The 24,476-nt window shown below is 37.4% G+C and overlaps 1 protein-coding gene across 7 annotated transcripts in view; it reads right to left on the bottom strand.

Annotated features, from left to right (window-relative positions):
• Positions 1-24,476, bottom strand: part of LOC106882879 (arf-GAP with SH3 domain, ANK repeat and PH domain-containing protein 2) — a 255,065-nt gene that overhangs the window by 173,389 nt on the left and 57,200 nt on the right. For all 7 annotated transcript variants that reach the window (XM_089351483.1, XM_089351481.1, XM_089351484.1 and 4 more), the window contains exon 2: positions 3,915-3,987. In XM_089351483.1, coding sequence (XP_089207609.1) covers positions 3,915-3,987 — 73 coding nt within the window. The remainder of the gene's footprint in view (positions 1-3,914; positions 3,988-24,476) is intronic.

Raw genomic sequence — 24,476 nt, forward strand, 5'->3', positions numbered from 1 at the left:
TGTCAGCAGTAACATCATTATCATCATCACACATCACCATTTTCATAATTGTTGTCATTACCATTATCAACATCTTTACTATCATCAGCGTTGTTCCATCATTATCAACAATGTCATCATCATCATCATCATCATCGTTGTCATCGTCATTGTCTTCAAAAGGCTGTTGTCTGGTGTGACATGGCTCAGTAATATTGGACACCCCTGCTCACAACTTTTTCCCAAACCAGACTCTGGACACTTAAACAGGGGCCACAGTTCTGAAACAAAAGCTGCAGGTCTGCATGAATTTCTTTCACCAAACTACAAGCTTACCAACTTATCCTGAAGGATTTCTAGCACTGATTGACACAAAGCAACCAATTTGGGGAGGATGTGTAGTTAATTTGATGGACCCCAGTGCTTCAATAGTATGTAATTTTATCAACCCTAAAAAAATGAAATGCAAAGTTCTACATTCCAAGTCTTCAACACTGGATGTAAAAAGAATGTATACAAATATTGTAAGGTATTTTATTCAATATTCTAACAATTCTGCCATCAACCAACCCTAATAATAATAATAATAATAATAATAATAATAATAATAATAATAACAATAATAATAATAATGATGATGATAATGATGATGATGATGATGATTTCAAATTTTGGCACAAGGCCAGAAATTTTGGGTAGAGGTAAGTTGATTGCATTGACCCCAGTACTCAACTGGTACTTATTCTATCGACCCTGAAAGGATGAAAGGCAAATTCAACCTCAGCGGAATTTGAACTCAGAACCTGAAGATAGCGTTTCAGCCAGCATGCTAATGATTCTGTCAGCTTGCCACCTTAAATAATAATAATAATAATAATAATAATAATAATAATCATCATCATCATCGTTTAACGTCCGCTTTCCATGCTAGCATGGGTTGGACGATTTGACTGAGGACTGGTGAAACCGGATGGCAACACCAGACTCCAATCTAATTTGGCAGAGTTTCTACAGCTGGATGCCCTTCCTAACGCCAACCGCTCAGAGAGTGTAGTAGGTGCTTTTACGTGTCAATAATCCTTTCTACGAAAGGCACAAAGGCTTGGAATTTTGGGGGAGGGGAGCAGTCTGTTACATTGATCCCCAGTGTTTCACTGGTACTGAAAAGATGAAAGGCAAAGTCAATCTCGGCGGAATTTGAACTCTAAGTATTTTGCCTAGCATGCTAACGAGTCTGCCAGCTTGCTGCCTTACTACTACTACTACTACTACTACTACTACTACTACTACTACTACTACGAATAATAATAATAATAATAATAATAAATTCAAATTATGATGAACGTAAACAAACAAACGAAGTTTGCTTTTAGAAGCGTTGAGATGTCTTAGATAGTTAAAGAAGTGATTTTAAATTCTTAAATGCAGGATAATGCTAATAATATATAATATACCCCTATTTTTGCAGAAAAAAGTGTTGGCGGCCAAATCTTTCTACTATAGGTACACAGCCTGAATTTTTGGGTGTTGGGTAGTTGATTACATTAACTGGTGCTTATTTTATCAATCCCCAACAGGATGAAAGACAAAGTTAACCACATGATGATGATGATGATAATAATAATAACAATAATAATAAATTCATAAAATTAATAATAATAAAATTAATGACAATTTCTGACATAAGTACAAAATTTACAGTTTGTGGGAGAATGTGAGTGTGTGACATTAATGCCAATCTCCAGTTTATTATTAAACTTAAGTGACACAGTTCCAAGAAGAGTTCAAAGTGACACACTACACACACACACGTAGACACCACCTAAAGCAGTGCATCTTCATGCTTCATATATCCCCACACGTAGACTGACACATGCACCGTATGCAGAATGACTGCAAACCAGTGCAGCAATGAGTTGATGGGACGGAAATTAACTAATTGTGACTCATTAAGAAAATAAAAATCTGGCAATGGTGATGGGAGGTGGTGGTGAGTGGGGGGCGATGGTGTTGAGAGGAAGCTGTGAGGGAAGGAGGGTAGAATGTGGGGGTGGCAGTGTGAGGGAGAAGTAGATGGTGGGTAGGAGTTGAAGAAGTTTTGGTGGGAGGTGGTTCTGAGAATAGTAGTTGGTGGTGGGCAGGAGTGGAGAGGGAAGGTGTTCATCGGTTGTTGCCATCCTATCCAAAATCTTCATAAACCATCTTCTCTCACTACCACCACCATCTCCACCACCACCACCACCACCACCACCAGCAGCAGTGCCACCTCCACCACCACCACCATCATCACCAGCAGCCACAGTAGCACCACAGCCACCACCACCGCCGCTGCTAATATCATCACAACCACAGCTAACAAACACCTCCACCATCACCACTACCATCCTCATCAACATCATTACCACCACCACCGTCCCCAATATCACTACCACCACCATCACCACTATTACCATCCCCAATGTCGCCATCACCATCACTGCACCAGTAACCCCAGCGTGATCACCACTAACAAACAGCATCACCACCATGAGCCATTGCAAATTTGCTCGACCTGCTAGAAATAGCAGCAAACTCTCCTGCAAATTACACCTGACTATCTTTGGTATTCAGATTACTCTGTCAAATGGAATGCTTATTTATTGACATAGTTTTCAATTAATCATGCATTATCTCACTACTTTGAGATTTCGGTGATGTTATTGCTTATTTTTAGAATGACATTGTAGAGTAGGTGTGAGGGACCAGATCTGGCGAGTTTCAACATGAAACGAGTAGAATATTTTGGCTGGATATGGCTACTTCAAATGCTACAGATTTAAGTAATGTGGAGCTAAGTCAAATTGCTATTAAAAACTTAGAACTTCAGCTAAAGGTGTTCACTGCAATTTTCTTTTGATTGTTCAACCACTAACACACACATGATGATCATGATGTATATATATATATATGTTCTGACACTCAGTTGGTTATGACAACAAGGGTGCAACTTGATCCAATCAACGGAACAGTCTGCTCGTGAAATTAACGTGCAGGTGGCTGAGCACTCCACAGTCACGCATACCCTTAACATAGTTCCTAGGGAGATTCAGAGTGACACAGAATGTGACAAGGCTGGTCCTTTGAAATACAGGTACTAACCATTTTTGCCAGCTGAGTGGACTGGAGCAATGTGAAATAAAGTGTCTTGGTCAAGGACACCACACGCCACCAGTTTTCGAACTCACAACCTTATGATCATGAGCCGAATACCCTAACCACTAAGCCACAAGCCTTTATACATATATATATATATATATATATATATATATATATATATATATACATACATACATTTTTCTATAGAATTTAGAGCCATCACTGTAAGTTATGACATTTCATATGCAAATACATCTAAGTAAACAATACAATCAAAGATAGGTATATTTGTATATGAAACATCATAACTTACAGTGTTAGCTCTGAATTCTGTACAAAATCTAAAGCAATAAACTTTAAAAATGAGAATATTGCACTGCTAACACAAAAGGTAAGACAACATATTGACTTGTAAAACCATAATACACTTGACAGTATATTACAATGGTAAAACATAATACTGTGTCCTTGCTCATAATATATACATATAGTTATGCTATATTAGGCAGTGCCAGAACAGCTATGCCAAAATGTTTCATACACATACAGAGAAACTTAGCCCAAGTGCTCCAAATATTTAGATAAATATTATATATTTTTTGTTCAATGTTATAGTTTTATACTATGTTGTTTTGTTTATAGGTTTCTTTATATATAATCTGAACCTTCTTCATATTACAATTTCGTTCATCCTATTTCATTGGTGAATTATCAAACAATGAACTGAAGTGAATGAAAAAACAAGAACAAGAAAATGTATGAGAAACAGAAAGAAAAATAAAAAACATTGAATTACTTACTGCTGCCTGAATTATACAAAGCTTTTATCGACTTCTTCATCTTGGTAAGTCCACTTCGGTCATAATCAAGACTCTGTAAAATGAAATAAAGAAGGATTAGTTAATAAAGAATAAAGTAAGATAAAGATTTATTAGTATAAAAAAGATTACACAAATATAAAAATTGAGGGGATAATTATTATCCCCTGATCAACTATGTCTCAAATCATGTTGTCTGAAGATGTGAATGTACAATAATAATTTCATTTTATTTTCTTGCATATGTTGCGTATATTGTATGTATTGCATAACTTTATATGTGGTAAGGAATAGAAAGCATTTGTTTACTGAAACGATCATAACATCAATTTGAATTTCTCTTTTCCTCATTTAAATTATTGTATGTGTGTGTGTGTGTGTGTGTGTGTGTGTGTGTGTGTGTGTGTGTGTGTGTGTGTGCATGCATCCATGCACATGTGTAATGATTTGACTTAGGCATAGCAATACTAATAACCAGTTATTGGAACTTAATATACTTATACTTTAGTATTATGATGCGCGTGTACACAGGTGTAAAATAGTATTACTCAAATAAATATTTGGATCGAGGTTATCTAAAATAACCTAACACAGAATTATTATGTTTACACAGAACGCACTCCATACTACTCAAATGTAGGTTCGATATTAAACCAACACATGTTGATCTAACACAATAATCAATACGGTTGACCAACACTGTCAACTACTTTCTTTATTTGAGCACTCAGGCTCATACAGAGAGGGGGGCAGCATAAGGACAGATAGAACGCCACAGTGGGGACAAAAAACATAAAACGAATGAAAAATGGAAAAATGTACAATGTGATGAAATGGCTGCATGCGCCCCACCAATTATTCTAACAGCTTTCTCCCCCATGCAAATTTGGCAACACTATACCACCTTTAAATAAAATCACTTCACTCTTTCTACCATCACCCCTTGCCATGGCCATCCAACAAGACTCTCTGTTGAAGTACTTCAATCAAATATTATCTTCCAGAACTGCATTTTACCCAATGATGAAGGATCACCCAATGATGGTAAACAACCACAATCAGATACAAATCGACCATAATATATGAAGAATGACTAGATATATTATTGTTTTGATTCATATTGTTTTGTGTACACCCTTGAATTACAAAATTAAAACTTACCATCCAAATTCCATAGTAATTTATATTACATATATCGCTAGCTTAAAATTGGTTTCAAATTTTGGCAGAAGGATTGCAATTTCAGGTGAGGGGCTAAGTTGATTACAGCAACCCCAGTGTTGAACTGGTACTTATTTTACTGGCCCCAAAAGGATGAAAGGCAAAGTTAACCTCAGTGGAATTTGGACTTGAAATGTTAAAACAGACAAAATGCTGCCAAGCATTTTGCATAATGTGCTAACGATTCTGGCAGCTTGCCACCTTCCGCCATCTTTATATTGACAAAGTTATTTTACAGAATCCTTTTATTTTCAAAATCAGTTGAAAGAGAGGCAGTGTATTTCAACAGAAATATGATAAAGAAATGGTTAAATCATTCTTTCTTTTTTTTTTTTCCTGAAAATCTCTTCAGACTTGTTTTAAATACTTTAAACAAGGAATTACAAATAAATAAAGAAATATAAACAGCATTTCTAAAATTTCACAAGTAACTGAAAAGATAGGAATAAATCATCAAGAGAAATGGCAAAGAGCAAGAATCAGAACAATACATATTCATTCTTAAAATATTCAGCAGATTTGAACATAAATATGCTAATTGCAGTTGTATCAATAATGAATATGTATGTCATCATTTTGATTCTTGCTGTTCACCATGCACATGACAATTTATTTTCGGTTGGCAGATATAATCACACAGCAGCAAATAATTTGTTTGCTGATAAGAGTTACAAACACTTATTAAATTCACTGTCTGGTGTAACTTTAGCTGATGAGATATAACAATGTCAAAACACTGGAGTCCCAAAGTCTCCTTATGTTGATAAATCGAGTGAGTCAGGAACACACATCCATCCGAAGGAAGTTGTTTTGCAATGAAGAAATACAAGTCAATTCAAAAATTTGCCTGAATGTATCAAAAATGAATACGTATGTTGTTGTTTGTCTTAAAAAGATAGGCTTTAAAAAGAAATAAATCAACAAAAATCCGCTGCAAAACTGGGCATTGCTTGCCTGTAATGCAGAGGAGAGGAAGTTAAACAAATACTGGAGTCTGACCAGCCATTATCTATTTGTGTCAGTCGTTGTCAAGACCTCAGTTGCTCTCAGACCCTGCATTGTTCATTTCCTCTGCAAAAATCAGGATAACAGCAGCCCATCTGAGAAATGAGCCCTGCAAGATGTGGGCGCCGTTGCAATGGGTGTCGCTAGCCATTCTTTACAGTAAAGTCATTGCAATTATTATCCGCAAGGAGTGGCTGACACAGCATTTGGACTGGGATATACAATCTGTTACTTCCTCACCCCATCTTTTTCTGCTCATTTCCCCACACCCTTTCTTCTTTTCCTTTTTGGTGGTGGGGGGGAGGGTCTGGATAATTTGATATTTTATACTTTTAATTTTTTTCTTTTTTTTCTTGCTGTAAAAATATTTTGCTAAATAAAAATTCCATTCTTTTATCAGCAAAAATATATTCCAACATAATGATTCTTCCTTCAAACATTGTAATTCTTTCAGAAGGTCGCACTTAGTCATTAAGGGGGTCACAGATCTCCCACCTCTGGGATACACACTTTCAACATTTCACAGACTTTTTATCAATAGACATCCAGCAGTTATTATATCAGACATATTTGATAATAACTAGATAAGATTGTTGTTATACTAAAGATACTATATTAGTAGATATAGATTAGTTGCTGTGCAAGGCATGCTGTATCTTCAGGTATACACTAGTTCTTTGAGTAGATAATAATTCAGAGCCATTGACATCATGATTAATCTTTCAGCATGCATCCACATGTCTAACATTATGCTCATCATGTTAAATGTGCCAATGAATTCATATAAAATGGTGTAACTTGCCTACAGCTTAATGCTTAAGCAATCTTAATATTAGTTTCGAGTTTTAACACAAGGCCAGCAGATTTAGGAGAGGGGTAAGTTGATTACATCAAACCCAGGGCTCAACTAGTACTCATTTTATTGACTCCAAAAGGATGAAAGCAAAGCTGAGCCTTGCTGGAATTTGAGCCCAGAATGCAAAGATGGACAAAATGTCACTAAACATTTTACCTGGTGTGCTAATGATTCTGCCAGCTCACCACCTTTAAACAATCACAATATTGGTTTTGCACAATTTTGGCATATGGCCAGCAATTTTGGGGAAGGGGACAGTTGACAACATCAACCACAGTATCAAACTGGTACTTATTTTAACAACCCCAAAAGGATGAAAATTGACCTTGGCAGAATTTGAACTCAGAACATAAAGTTCGGAGAAACACCGTTTAGTATTTTGAGCAATTATAATATTAGACGCATCGATGTATTCACATAGAGTAGTGTGACTTGTCGAAGGTTTAACACTAAACCTTTCACAAGACTAAATGTTAGGTATGTTGATGTATACATACAGAGTGGTGTGCCTTGTCTAAAGTTTAATACTATAACATTCATGATACTAATTAATAATTGTTTCTACTATAGGCAGAGCGCCTGAAATTTGGGGGAAGGGGACTAATAAATTACAGTGACCCCAGTGCATAACCGGTACTTATTTTATTGATCCCAAAAGGACGGCAAACTCGTAAACTCAACCTTGGCAGAATTTGAACTCAGAACATAAATCCAGACGAAATGTCACTAAGCATTTCTGTCTGGCATACTAACAATTCTGCCAACTTTCCACCTAATTCATAATATTGGTTTCAAATTTTGGCACAAGGCCAGCAATTTCAGGGGGAGGGGTAAGGTGATTATAATGGTCTCAGTGCGCAAATGGTACTTATTTCATTAACCCCGAAAGAGTGAATGGCAAAGTTGACCTCAGAAGAATTTGAACTCAGGATTAAAGAAGGATGGAATGCCACTAAGCACTTGGCATGACACACTAATGATTCTGTCAGCTTGCTGCCTTCACCGTATTCATAATATTAATAATGTTAGATATGTTGATGTATTCATATAGAATAGTGTGTCTTGTCTAAGTTTTAGGAATACAGCCTCCCTAATACTGATGGTGTTAGTTATGTTAATGAATTCACATAAAGAGGTGTATCTTGTCTAAAGTTTAACATGGCAAAATTTACCTATACTATAATAATCCTTTCTACTATAGGCATAAGGCCTGAAATTTTGGGGGAGGGGGATAATCAATTTCATCGACCCCAGTGTTTTACTGGTACTTAATTTATCAACCCCGAAAGGATGAAAAGCAAAGTCGACCTCGGCGGAATTTGAATGCACAACGTTGGAATGTGAAATACTGCTAAGCATTTCATTCTGCATGCTAACAATCTTGCCAGCTCGCTGCCTACATTATGATAATACTAATAATTATTTCTACTCTGGGCACAAGGCCTTGAAAGTTTTGGGGAAGTGGGCTAGTTGATTATACTGACTCCAGTGCATAACTGGTACTTATTTCATCGACCCCAAAAGATAAAAGGCAAAGTTGACCTCGGCAGAATTTGAACTCAGATGAAATACTGCTAAGCATTTCGCCCAGCGTGCTAACAATTCTGCCACCTCACCGCCCTTATAATAACACTAATAATGCTAGATATGTTGAAATATTTATGCTAGATATGATGAGGTGTACATATATATACATGTTTAAATGAGGAAACTCAGTTAATGTGCAAGTTTTCCTGCTTCCAAAAGGTCACATGTCAACAAGGATGTATGACTAGTTTGAACAAAATAACAACTGGCTTTATGACAGCTAGATTCAACCAATTTGAATGCTAAAGATTTTATATTACAAATTAAGTAGCGGTATTACAAGGAAAAACACAAAAAGGCAAACTAAGTTAATCTGCAGAAAAGTGAAATTAACAAATGAGTAAATAAGCTGAAGTCAGATAAATAAAAAATATAGACAAAAATATTTATAAGTAGCATTGCTTATATAATAAGCACAAGTGTTTGGTTCATGACACACACACACACACACACACATATATATACACATACATAGATGCATATTCTTTTACTTTTTTTGCTTGAGCCTTTAGACTGTGGATATGTTGGGGCAATGACCTGAAGGGGTTAATCAATCATATCAACCCCAGTACTTATTTTCTAAAGCATGGTGCTTACTATTTCAGCCTTTTTTTTTTCTTCTCTGAACCACTAAGATACGGGGATGTGAAACATAGGCCGTGACAGCTTAGGACATGCGTACGCTTGCAAGGAATGAAGCCAGTATGCTCTGCTGGACATGTAATGTCAGTGTACATACACGACAGAGTGTAAGTGCCCCGAGAGAAAAGTTGGACATAAGAAGCATCAGATGTGGTGTGCAAGAGAGACAATGCGATGGTATGGTCATGTGTTGTGTATGGATGAGGACAGCTGTGTGAAAAATTGTCACACACTAGAAGTAGAGGGAACCTGTGGAAGAGGTAGACCCAGGAAGATCTGGGATGAGGTGGTGAAGCGGACGTTTAACGATGATGACGATGATGATGTATGTATGTATAAGGAAAATGTTCTCTATGTGGCTTGTGTGTTTTCTGTACTCTGGTTATTATTATTTTCTTGTCTACGTTTTGTTTGCAATGTCCTGTACCCAGATATGCACCTATATATACAGGTAGACGTAGGTATGCACATACCTGTACGTATATATGCATATACTCGTTTATTATTATTTGTTTTACATGATCGAACGCCTGCGTCATCCCTGTTGTAAGTAGTTTTTTCAACTTTATATTTTCTGACGCGACTCTATCTCTTTCTCTATCTCTCTTTACCCCTCTCGTTCTTCCTTCTGTTACTACTATATCTCTCTCTTTCCCCTCTCGTTCTTCCTCCTGTTACTACTATATTTCTCTCTTCCTCTCTTTCTCTCGTTGCTCACCTATTCTTCTACTTCCTCCCCTTGTTTCTCCCTCTACCACTCTCTCTCTCTTCCTTACCCCTCCCTGGTCACATGCTTCCGGTCACTAATCCTTTTCTTCCGTGGCTATCGCTAAGCAAACATGCGAACTTACTTCGTCCCGTCTTTTTCAGTTCGTGCCTCAGCGTTCATATACACATAATTATTCACGTCTGGCCGCATAGCCTTTTCCGTTTGTTTTCCTGTCTTGTTTTCTTTTCCATTTGTTTTCCTGTCTTGTTTTTTGTCCGCCACGACATTCCTCCATAGCACAGGTTTAATTTGTGTATACAAATTTAATTTGCGGTCCATGGGAAGAGCCATTTTAACGATGCGTCCTGCCCAACTCTTCAAAACGCCGGTGTTAAAATGGGGGTAGCTGATGAAGGAAAATGTTCTCTATGTGGCTTGTGTGTTTTCTGTACTCTGGTTATTATTATTTTCTTGTCTACGTTTTGTTTGCAATGTCCTGTACCCAGATATGCACCTATATATACAGGTAGACGTAGGTATGCACATACCTGTACGTATATATGCATATACTCATTTATTATTTGTTATATATATATATATATATACAGTAGAACCTCGCAGTATGAGTGCCCCATTGTATGAGTTATTTGCTGTACTAGCTGAGACTTGTACGAATTTTTGTCTTGAAATACGAGCAGAAATTCACAGTACGAGCACACAAATCGTCCCATTTTTAAGGTAATTTAGTTAAGAAAATTCTTTTACAATTGTCTTTTCTATTCTCTTTCATTCTCTTTTTTCACAATTGTCATTTTACTTGTAACTACACCTTTTCCGTTTTAAAACCCATAAAAAAATTATTTTCGAGTAGTTTTGTGGGACTGGAACGGATTAATTACATTTTAGTTAATTTCAATGGGGAAAAATTGCTTTGTAAAACGAGTAAATCGTAAGACGAGTTCGGTCATTGGAACAAATTAAACTCGTACTGAGAGGTATCACTGTATATTAATTACTGGTGGGGACACATTATCTCGTTTTGCAACCATAAAATACAACCAAGTATATTAGACGTTTACAAGTCCTTATTCTGTCATTCTGTGTGTTAGAAGTGCAGAGTATTCACTTTTAAGTGTGTATACAGATTTCCTGTATATAAGCTACACACACACACAGAGAAACAAATGATAAATGCATGGGGTATGTGAAAGGAATGTACTTAGTTAATTTAGTTCAGTTTACAAGTGTACAAATACAGCGGAGAGCAAGACAGACAACAATAAATAAATAAGTTGGTCAATGAGTTATTGAGTGGAAGTTAAGTTGAGTGTTGGTACCAACCGCCCAACCAACCAACCAACCAACCAGCCAGCCAGCCAGTTAGCTACCCTTCCTCTCTCTCCATCGCAAGAAAACATTGACACATACACATACACTCTGAAATAGTATTTCAGTTAAATATACAGGACAAGACTAAACTGAAAGAGCTACAGTGAAAGTTTTTTTTGTTTTTTTTTTACAACCCTGTTACTGATATAATAGAGGTAGATTACACAGTGGGAGTCTGAGATTGGAGTCGGTGGTTGCTAAATAAGTACACTGAGAAGAGTATACAATATTATACTAGTACCTCTCATCCAATGTTGTGTAACTTATATATATATATATATATATACTCTTTTACTCCCTTTTACTTGTTTCAGTCATTTGACTGTGGCCATGCTGGAGCACCGCCTTTAGTAGAGCAAATCGACCCCAGGACTTATTCTTTGTAAGCCTAGTACTTATTCTATCGGTCTCTTTTTGCCGAACCGCTAAGTTACGGGGACATAAACACACCAGCATCGGTTGTCAAGCGATGTTGGGGGGGGGGGGGGACAAACACAGACACACAAACATATATACACACACACACACACACATATATATATACATATATACGACGGGCTTCTTTCAGTTTCCGTCTACCAAATCCACTCACAAGGCTTTGGTCGGCCCGAGGCTATAGTAGAAGACACTTGCTCAAGGTGCCACGCAGTGGGAATGAACCCGGAACGATGTGGTTGGTAAGCAAGCTACTTACCACACAGCCTATATATATAGATATCACACACACACACATATATATATACATAACATGTATATTTTGTTATCATCATTTAACATCTATGTTCCATGCTGGTGTGTGTAAATAATTCAGAGAGGGGGTTGAGAGGGAGGAGACAGGGAGAGAGAAGGAGAAAGCAGAAAGAAGAGATAGATAGACAGGTAGAGATACACAGATACACATAAACCCAAATATGTACACACATACATATTTGCTGCTGTGCGAGTTTGAGGCTGGAATTTTGTAACGCTAGTCCTGTTAATCAATTTTGATAATTACATATGTGCTTTGTTGATTATTTTGGATTGTTGTAAGTGCTTAAGAGAGCCTGCAGAAAAATAAAAGTACATAACCAAAAAATACAAAAACATATTACTTAATTACTAATTACTGTTATTAGCATGTAATTAAATAAAATAATTTCTTTTTATGTAATAAGGCACGTGTCATGAATTTTCAATCCTTCCATGTACATACACACACATGCATATACATATGTATATATGTATGTATATATGCATATACATATATGCACATATATATATATATATATGCGCATATATATACATATATATATGTGTGTGTGTGTGTGTGTGTGTGAGTGAATGAGCATGCGTGTGTAAGTCACAAGGGTAGGTAAGTGAGAGCCTGTTTGATGTGAATCAGTTTGGAAATGCATATAAAAATTGTGGTGAGGCAGGGTGTATATTGGGGTATATGATACAAAGTGTATACGATATGATACAATGTGGTGTAGACTAGTATTTTGAATGAGGGTCCAATGTTTGATATAGGGCCCCATTTGAAACATCTGGTGCAAAAGTGTAGGTGCATGGCTATTGCAACCACAAGGATTTGGGTTCAGTTCCACTGCATGGCACCTAAGGTGTCTTGCATTATAGCCCTGGGCCAATGAATGTCCTGTGAATAAATTTGTAGATGGAAACTGAAAGCGGACTGTTTTATATATATGTATATTTATCAACTTGTGTGTGTGTATGTGTGTACGAGGTTATGCTAAAAAGTTCCTGGCTTTAGGAGTATCATGAAAGGTCTGATTGGAGGCCCAAACTTCTGAATTCTTTCACAGGGCTTAGAAAAATTGAGGGGAATCTGTTGAATAAAATCATAATTAACTGATCCTCCTGTATTTTGAAACCAAGAATTTTTCAGCATGGAGGCATGTATGTATAAGTATGTGTATATTTGTGTTTTCTTGTCTTGACATGGTATGATAGTTTTAAAATGTTTGCCACTGTCATACAAAGTGTTATTCATTTCCAATATTCTGCAAGAACATGTCTGGCCATTGGGAAATGTTACCTTGCTTGGAAATAGGTGAGGGTTGGCAACAGGTAGAGCATCCAGTAATAGAAAATCTGCCTGAATAAACCCTTTCCAGGCAATGCAAACATGGAAAAGTAAACATGATTATGATACATACACACACATTTCACCAAGTGTTGGAGGTTCTATCATACATTTTAGCCTTGAACACCTGATAGAAAGCCACTTCTTCCCTTCAAATATGCTCCCACTCATTCAAAGTGACCCTTTTCCTTTCTTTTCTTTCCTTTGCTTTGCCTGTTACTTGGCAACCTCACTAGTACTGTTGTCACAAAATTAAGCATGCATCGCACACTGAAAAATAGTTGACATCGGGAAGGGCATCCAGCAGAAGAAACCATGCCAAAGATAACATTGGGGATGCAACACAGCTCTGCAGCTTGTCAAATCCAGTCAAACTCTCCCATTGATGCCATCAATTAAAACATTACAGACATTACATGACGATAATGATGATGATGAAGATGCTGGTGATGATGATGATGATGATGATGATGCTGATGATGATGATTACATTTCCTACATTGTTGTTAGAATATGTTGATATCGAACTGGTGTAAAACACTGATGCTAATTCATATGATGGCCTCTGTATCATTGTCAACTCTTTCACTCGCATTATATTCAACTAACAGCTGTTGCGAGTAAGTGATATATGTGTGTGGCTCTGTGGTAAGAAGCTTGCTTCCCAACCATATGGTTCCAGGTTCAGTCCCACTGTATGGCATCTTGGGTAAATGTCTTCTACTATAGCCTCGAGCCGACCAGAGCCTCATGAGTGGATTAATAAATGAAAACTGGAAGAAGCCTGTCGTATATATATATATATATATATATGTGTGTGTGTGTGTCTTTGTTTTTCCCCCGACCATCACTTGACAACTGATGGTGGTGTCTTTATGTCTCCATAACTTGGCAGTTCAGCAAAAAGAGTTTGATAGAATAAGTACTAGGCTTACAAAGAATAAGTCCAGGGGTTGATTTCTTCAACTAAAAACTCTTTAAGGCAATGCTCCAGCAGGGCTGCAGTCAAATCACTGAAACATGTAAAAGAATATAATATAATATATATATATATATATATATATATATATATATATATTGGTGCATCAATCCTGGCTGTGTGATGTATGGTTAGCAGCTGGTGCAGTGAGATTTTTTTTTAACCCCTGCAATGTGATACACTTACTGGCGAACCCCCCACTTGCAGTAAAGTATACAACAAAGAAAGTTCTTGCAGCCTGATATACAACAGAACAAACACCTGTGGTGTGATATACAACAGAACAAAGCAAACTCCTGCCACTCGAAATGTGATAAACAAAGGAGACGATTTGATATACAACAGATAATTATTTCAGTAGATAATACCTCTCTATATACGGTCAAGAAATAAATCTGTACACATACACACACACACACACACACACACACACACACATGCATGCACGCACACATACACACACCCATATATATTTTTTTATCTGTTACCTGTTTCAGTCATTAGACTGTGACCATGCTACAGCACCAACTTGAATTTTTAGTCAAATGAATTGGCTGTAGTTCTTATTTTTTTTTAAAGCCTGGTACTTACTCAATCAGTCTCTTTTTGCCAAATCACTAAGCTACGAGGACATAGACACACTAACACCGGTTGTCAGTGGTAATGGGGGTACAAACACACACACACACACACACACATATACATATATATAGATGTAATAATCCATTCTTCTACTATTACTGTCTCCGATGAAGGGATACATTGGATTTTCCCTGAAACAGCTGTAAGACTTTATACATAAAATATAATTCTATCTTTGCCATTGGTCTCTTTATCCTTTTCTTTCTTTTTACATATATATATATATATATATATATATATATGGCTGTGTGGTAAAAAGCTTGCTTCCCAACCACATGGTTCCGGATTCAGTCCTGCTGTGTGGCACCTTGTTCAAGTGTCTTCTACTATAGCCTCGGGCCGACCAAAGCCTTGTAAGTGGATTTGGTAGACGGAAACTCAAAGAAGCCTGTCATATATATATATATATATATATATATATATATATATATATATATATATATATATATATACATATATATATATATTTTTTAACCAAAAAATTTGGTAAAAAATATAGTATCTGTTAACAATCTTAGCAAAAAACTCACAGTTGAGTTTTTGAATATATATCAACTTTAAATAGAGCTCAAAATTGATCCGTTATATATATATATATATATGTATGTATGTATGTATATATATATTTACGTATGTATATATTTATGTATGTGTATTTGTGTCTGTGTTTGTCCCCCCATCACACTACCACCACTACCATCACTTGACAACCAATGTTGGTATGTTTATGTCCCTGTAGCCTCGCAGTTTCTATCCAACCATAGAAGCCATGCCAAATCAGACAATTGGAGTCTGGGCAGCTCCCCGGCTGACCAGCTCCTATCAAACTGTCCAACCTATGCCAGCATGGAAAACAGACCTTAAACAATGATGATGATGATGATATAATATATATCACATATATATATATAAACAATCATCATCATCATCATTTAACGTTCACTTTACATGTTGGCATAAAGTAGACCTTTGACTGGAACTGGTAAGCAGGAGGGCTGCACCAGGTCTTGGTCACTTATATATATATTTCATATAGTGTGTGTATGCGTGGTATTTTGAGATGGAATGATTGCCCAGTAATATGTAGCATGGTATATAAGCTTGTCTGACTATCAGGAGCATGAAACTTATAGTAGCTTGTATCTAAATCCTGCATATGTTAAACAATATCTTTCTGGATGCAGTACTTTTTTTGTTGATCTCACCAATAATGGAATAGTACACAACATATATATGGAAATCACTGCCAGAGCAGCGGTCTCGCTTCTGTGCCGGTGGCACGTAAAAAGCACCATTTGAGTGCGATCGTTTCCACCTTTGCCTTACTGGCACTTGTGCTGGTGGCATGTGAACAAAACATTGGACTGACTCCTGTGCAGATGGTATGTAAAAAACACCGTTTGAGCGTGGTCGTTGCCAATACCGCCGGTGGCACGTAAAAAGCACCCACAAAACTCTCGGAGTGGTTGGCGTTAGGAAGGGCATCCAGCTGTAGAAACTCTGCCAGATCAGATTGGAGTCTGGTGTAACCATCTGGTTCGCCAGTCCCCAGTCAAATCGTCCAACCCATTCTAGCATGGAAAGCGGATGTATGATGATGATGATGATGATGATATATATATATATATATAATAATTCAAGTGAAAAAAAGAGTAATTCAAAATGATGTTATGTTTCGGTAAGCAAACATTTTATTCTATACCACATATAAAATACTTCCCTTTATAATTAACTGGAGTTTAACTGATATTTGTTCAGTTAATGAAATACTGCATTAGTCAGGTTCCTACATTAAGTGCTGACAAGATGATAGCCTGGATTGTAATTATCTCCTTACTTTATGCATATATACATATATATGTATATATATATAGTATAATTCGGGTAATAACTTCGTAGCATGCGTCATCACATTCCACCTGAGGAAGCACCCACACAAAGCTGATGCTGAAAAATATCTCATTATATAATAATTCTAAAGAATAATCTATATAATGTTATATAAATGTAAACTCAGCAACTTAAAACTGGTATCCGGTGCAGAAACAAACACTGTGAATTGCTATTAAAACCTGGTATTTTCTATCATTGGGCTATATTATTATTATTGCAGGTGTGGCTCTGTGGTAAGAAGCTTGCTTCTCAACCACATGGTTCTGGGTTCAGTCCCACTGTGTGGAATTTTGGGCAAGTGTCTTCTACTATAGCTTTGGGCCTTCCAAAGCCTTGTGAGTGAATTTGATAGACAGAAAGTGAAAGAAGACAACCATGTGTGTGTGTATATATATATATATATATATATATATATATATATATATATATATATATATATATATATATATATATAGTAAATCCCAAAAAACGAAGAACAAACACAAAAAACAACAATGCGAGGACGTAGCAGATGTAAAGTATTAGCAGACACTCAGGGAAGAAAAGAAAGGTGGTTTAACATTTTGGGCAAAGCTCTTCGTCAGAAACAGAGGAAAGTTCAATAGAAAAGAAAGACGGAGGAAAAAAAATCGTCAACAATTAACGTGTGTGTGTGTGTCTTTTGTCTGTGTTTGTCCCCACCACCATTTGACAACTGGTGTTGGTGTTTACATCCCCATAACATAGTGGTTTGGCAAAAGAGACCTATAGAATAAGTACTAGGTTTAAGAAATAAGTCCTAGGGTCAATTTGTTTGACTAAAACCCTTCAAGGCGGTCCTCCAGCATGGCCGTAGTCGAATGGCTAAAACAAGTAAAAGAAAAAAAAAGGAATAAAAAGAGTATATATATGGTATATTGTAGTCATATATGAAGTGGTAAATTTCTATTGCTATATGTACAACTGGTAACTTCTACAAAGACATACTGTTGGAAATTACTATTGCAGTATATGTAATTGATAAATTGTGTAGTGACATTATACAGCAGCTAACCACAATTGCAGGAATTACACTTGGTAACTCCTGCAGTGACATCTCTAACAGGAACTGCAATTACAGTGTGTGCAATTGGGAACACTATCAGTGTCAAATGTAGCTTGAAATCTCTACTGTAGTATGTGTAACTGAGGTTTTTTTTAACTCCATCAACAGTGTCATATTGCAGCTGATGATAATGGTAGGTGGTAGATAGTGTTGGTAGTAGTCAGTGTGTGTCAAAATGGCAAGATGTTCAGCAAACACTGACGAAGACCCAAGAGAGTTCCAGCAAGCGAATAATCACTGATATTGTTTGTTAACAGCCAACGGTGTCATTTAACGAGGACAACATCATGACAACACACTGCTATTAAATCTTGTGTTGAAGTTTTAGCTAAATGTTGTTGGAGGTATGTGTGCTCGGTTACCTCAGGCTGCTGCTGATGATGTACGAAATTGTTAGCTATTCTGCTGATGCTTGTAAATTAAACAAGTTCAAGATGCAACATGAAGCCTTAGTGGTTTACACATCACACTTTAGTGGTGAACATATTAACACAGTACTGTATGATCCTCACAGCAGTAGAGACTACATCATCATAGTGTGGTACACATATCAGTAGTGATATGTGTACCATATCAAGGATGTTGACATTATACTTTAGAACTGGAGTGATTGAGGCATATCAAATTTCATCCATATACATATCAAACCTCAATGACATATACATCAAACTTCTGCAATATACACTTCAAATTTCTGTGATATCCACATTAAATTTCCACAATGTACACATCAAGCTTCTGTGATACACATGTCAAACTCCCGTGATATCTACATCAAATTTCAGCAATATACGCATCAAACTTCTGCAATGTACACATCAGACTTCTGCAATGTACACACCAAACTTGGGCAATATACACATCAAATTTCTGTATTATACACATCAAACTTCTGCGATATCTATATCAAACTTCTGCAATGTATACATCAAACTTCTATGATATCTACATCAAACTTCAGTAATATACACATCCAACTTTTGCAATATACACATCAAACATCAGTAACATACACATCAAGCTTCAGTGATATATTTATAAAGTACTTAGGATTTTAAAATAGTGTAAATGGCAACAACAACAAAATAGTGTAGTTTCAGTTATAGAGGTGTCCACCATACATTCTCTTACAACCTCTTGCAAGCAATACACCATTCTATTAACATTATACCATCAATATTCTCATTAGAGATATCACACTGAGAGCGGAGAGGGAAATAAAAGCAAAATAAAAAAAAAGTTAAATATAATTTGGGATTTTTTTTCTCTTCCCAATTTATCTAAAGCTCCAAAAATACAGTGAAAACATTTCCTTGACTTCATAAGTTTAATTAACTGGAAGAAGGAACCAGATTTTCCAAACATGGTGGAGGTGGAGGAGGGGATTGTAAGGGAAGTATATAAGGACAAGCAAACGTTATAGCATGTGGTTGGCTTTTATGAGTCATTTTAGAAGTTCAGCTCAGTTTCTAGATTGAAGGTCATCACATGTTTGGCAACTATTTGTTTAAGAAGCACAAACGGGTATGATTCCTGACAGATATATCCATAACAACCTCCAGCTCATGTGAATCATTTTAGATCAGGGTTGAAATCCTTTCAGAGGGTGGGCTATCATAATCTAGTGATGGCCTGTCTTGGTCCAGATTTCAAAGGCTGGGTTGCAATAATGTACAGCAGCTTCTGTTTGGTAGTCAAACCAAACAGTTACATTAAAGAACCTTTTGCATCACATATTCAGTAAGTCAAGGATACTTTTTCTCATCTCTCCTTATTTCTTTATTGCCCACAAGGGGCTAAACATAGAGGGGACAGACAAGGATAGACAAAGGGATTAAGTCGATTACATCGACCTCAGTGCATAACTGGTACTTAATTTATCGACCCCGAAAGGATGAGAGGCAAAGTCAACCTCGGCGGAATTTGAACTCAGACCGTAACGGCAGACGAAATACCACTAAGCATTTCGCCCAGCGTGCTAATGTTTCTGCCAGCTCGTCACCTTTTCTCATCTCTCCTGTGTTTTGAAACATGCTGCAAATGTTGAACCATTGCTGCAAATCCTGAAGTCGTTGAGTGACATTCCACTCAAACAGGGACACAAAAGGATTGTATCAGTATCTAAAGGACAAGTCAATAGGCTTGCAACTTGGTACCTAGAGAAGCAATTCTATGAAGAATGGACAACTTCTGCTGAGTAATTGTTAAGATAAAAGTGCTCAGGTTTTGCTTCAGTCCAGACCCCCAGATAGATAAAAACTGAGAAGAGGTTGCAAGCAATGCTTTTATGAGAGTGACACTTTTGGGCCAGCTGTATAAGCCTGCATATATCTTTTATTTTTTTAATCTTTTGCTTGTTTCAGTCATTAAACTGTGGCCATGATGGGGCACCACCATGAAGAATTTTTAATCAAATGAATTGACCCCGGCACTTATTTTCTTTTAAGCCTGGTACTTAATCTTTCAGTCTCTTTTGCCTAAACACTAAGTCACGGGGAACATAAACACACCAACACCAGTTGTGGTAGGAGACAAACACACATGCACACACCTACATATGACAGGCTTCTTTCAATTTCTGTCAACCAAATTCACTCACAAGCCTTTGACACTTGCCCAAAGTGCCATGCAGTGAGACTGAACCCAGAACCATGTGATTGGGAAGCAAGATTCTTACCACACAGCCATGCCTACACCTAAGTGTGTATACATGTGCTTGTATATGCATGCATGTAAACACTAGAATAATTATGCTGATGATGATGATGTAAGTATATATTTACAAGCATGCATGCTTAAATGTATACAAATGCAGACATTTATGCAAGTGCATATAACAGTACCGGACAGTTGTCCTGACTACATACACTCACACACAGACACACACACATATGCAGTCATGCAGAGACAAACAGCAGTGACTCACCACACACATATACAATGCATGAACTAAGACAGGTTGTTGTTATCCCTTTGTATGACAACAGATTCAGATTTGTTTAAATCTATACAGCTCTTATTACAATCACCACACCGCTCTCCTCCCTCCGTGTAACACCAATCACACATTTCACCCTCACCTTACTGTCCTGTCCTGTCAACAACTTGTATCCAGACTAAGCTAATTGCTTCTACTATCACCACCATTACTACTACTACTACTACTACTACTGCAGCTGCCATCATCACCTATGTTATTATAGGTTTCTACTACTCCTACTATCACTCAACAACTAAAGCCATCCCCTACAAGTGCTCAACTACCAACACAAAACCCCTGCTACTACCAACGCCCCCCCCCCACTATCATTTCTGCTGCTAACCATATCAGCGTCACCACCACCACCACCACAACAACAACAACGACTGACCATGTTATTATTTCTACTGCTCCTGCAACTACAACTATCCCTCAACAACTAAAACTACCTCTACTACTGGCACTCAACAACCAATACAAACCTCCTACTACAACTGGCACTGCTACTATTTCTACTACTATCTATGTTACTACTGCTGCTTCTGCCACTACTACTACTGTTGCTACCACTGTGGACTATATTATTTCTACTACTACTACTACTACTACTGCAGCTGTTGCTTCCACTGTCACCACCACCACCACCACCAACTACAAACACAAAACCTCTAACTATCACCAACACCCCTATCATTCCAACTACTACCCATATTACTGCCACTACTATTACGACTACTACTACTGCTACTAACTTGAGGCTATGGTTGTTGTAAGGTAAGAGTCAGAATCCTACGAAATTAGGGGTGGTCTGCTGGTGGGGTTGGAATTTGCACAAAAGCTTCAGTACCAGGTTCAGCAAGAGAAGAAAAGGCTTTACATTTTGTTTGTCTCTTTGCACTAATATATTCAATCTCAGCAAATTGGAGGTAAACTTTGACCATTTAGACACTAAATGTTGGGTAAGAGGCCCAATAAACTAAGTACCATCAGCCCATACTAGTGTTCAATCAGCTCCCAATAATCCCTTTCTACTACCACAAATATGAGGCTTGTGTCAAACAAAACATCATTATCATCATTTAACATCCGCTTTCCATGCTAGCACGGGTTGGACGATTTGACTGAGGTCTGGTGAACCAGATAGCTACACCAGGCTCCAATTTGATCTGGCAGAGTTTCTACAGCTGGTTGCCCTTCCTAACGCCAACCATTCCGAGATTGTAGTGGGTGCTTTTATGTGCCACCGGCACGAAGGCCAGTCAGAAGATACTGGCAACGGCTATGCTCGAAATGGTGTATTTTACATGCCACCTGCACAGGAGCCAGTCCAGCGGTACTGGCAACGAACTCGCTCGAATGTCTTTTCACATGTCACTGGCACAAGTGCCAAGAAGGCGACGTTGGTAACGATCACACTCAAATAGTGCTATTTATGTGCCACAGGCATGGAAGCCAGACAGCTGATGCTCTGGCAACGATCACGCTCGGACGGTGCTCTTAGTGATCTACTGGTACAGATGTCATCATGATTTCGCTTTCGCTTGCCCCAAAAGGTCTTCGCAAGCTGAGTTTAGTGTTCAATGAAGAGACGTTGGTATGGGTGCCAGTCTACAAATTTAGTTTCGAAGATGAAATTAAGAATCAGACAATATTTTAATTACAATTACAACAATGGAATGAAATTTCTTCATGCCTATTTCACAAATTCCAGGCAAAATTTGTGCTAAATTTGAAGTCCAAACTCACAACAACCTAAATGTTGATGGGGGTGGTGATTGGACAATATAAAAAGCATTGCTAAGTCCTGAGGTCAACCATCTTTTCCACCCAGCTGGTAACAGCACTTCAGATGGTTCTGTGAATGTCTTCAAATTACAGGCAAGCCCTTGACATTATTCCACTTCACAGAGAAATATTTGTTCCATGGAAGTTGATTCAAGTAGTTCTTCATTTGAAAACTTGACACTAAAAACATTTAGAAAATTTTTTTTTTCCTTTTGCTTTTAAACCGGATAAGTTTTGAGACTAACATTTTCAATATTGATGGCGAGGGGGCGAATGACGGATTAACGAGCCCAACAAATCGATTAAACAGATACACTGATAAATACACACAGACACACATATATAGACACACACGCGCACACACAAACACGAGTACATATTCATTTGAACACAGACACATACACACTTAAACACAGACAGATATACACACAAATATGCAATGTTCACAAATACAAAAACACAGAAATATACAAACGCATACATATATTCACATACATATATACAAGCATACAGACACACAAACATACAGATACATAAACAAAATCAAAAATACAAATTCTGCAAAAATAAATCACACATGCACACACACACACACACAAACAAGCAAACACACAAAATATTGACAGAGAAGCCATGCAGACGTTTCATTTTCCAATAGTATCTTCACAACATCACCTTCTACTGATGTTTGCTGCTCATTAAGATATTTCTAAGGTTTTTTTTTTTGTCATTCTATAACTGTGTTTGCATCTAACAACAACCACTACTACCATAGCCTACACTACTGATGCTACCATCATCACCACCGCCACCACTACTATTACAACAATCCACACCACCACCTCCAAAATCTCCCCATCATCACCACCACTACCATCACTGCCGCCATGACTATCACTACCATTATTACTACCACAACGACGACGACGACGACGACGACCACCACCACCACCACCATCACCCCCTACTTCCACCACCATTCTCAGCATCATTGACACTTTTGTGTCCTCTGTTTACTGCCAAAGAATATGTTACATTGGTAAACACAAAACCAGATTTCCTTATGTCTTTCCTATTAGTTACTTCTTCCAAGAATCTCAACGGTTTCCAAAGTTTCAAATGTCCACTTCCCACTCAGTTCTTGTTTATTCTTCCTCATTTTGAACTCAGATCTGATGGTCTCTGGAAAACTCAGCTATTCAGGTCAAGAAGAAGTTGACCAAGATTGCTTGGTCGATTGCTAAGGCAGTTGACCAAGATTGCTTAGATATGTCGAGCCTCTTGCCAGACACTTCTATTTCTGGGTTCTCTTAGTTGGGATGAACAGGTTCATTTTTGATATAATCTGGTAATGGTCTATCCAGCAGTTAGCACTGCATATGGCCTTTGCAACCCCATATTCAGTTGATCAATCAATCTGATGATGACATAGTCAAAGAGATACCAAATCTTGCACAGAGGTCTATCTTCAAGATGTTGTTATGAGTAGACAGAGGGAAAATAGTATTGACAACAGATAGCTTATAGACAACAGGCATCCCGAAAAGCAGGATCCTGCCAAGGCAAAAATAAGATTTTATATGTAAGCACAGACGTGGCTGTATGGTTAAGAAGCTTGCTTTGTAATCATGTGGTTTTGAGTTCAGTCCTACTGTTGTGGTACCTTGGGCAAGAGTCTTCTGC

This window comes from Octopus bimaculoides, chromosome 4 (assembly GCF_046866305.1).
Source record: "Octopus bimaculoides isolate indiv1 chromosome 4, ASM4686630v1, whole genome shotgun sequence".
Lineage (NCBI taxonomy): Eukaryota > Metazoa > Mollusca > Cephalopoda > Octopoda > Octopodidae > Octopus > Octopus bimaculoides.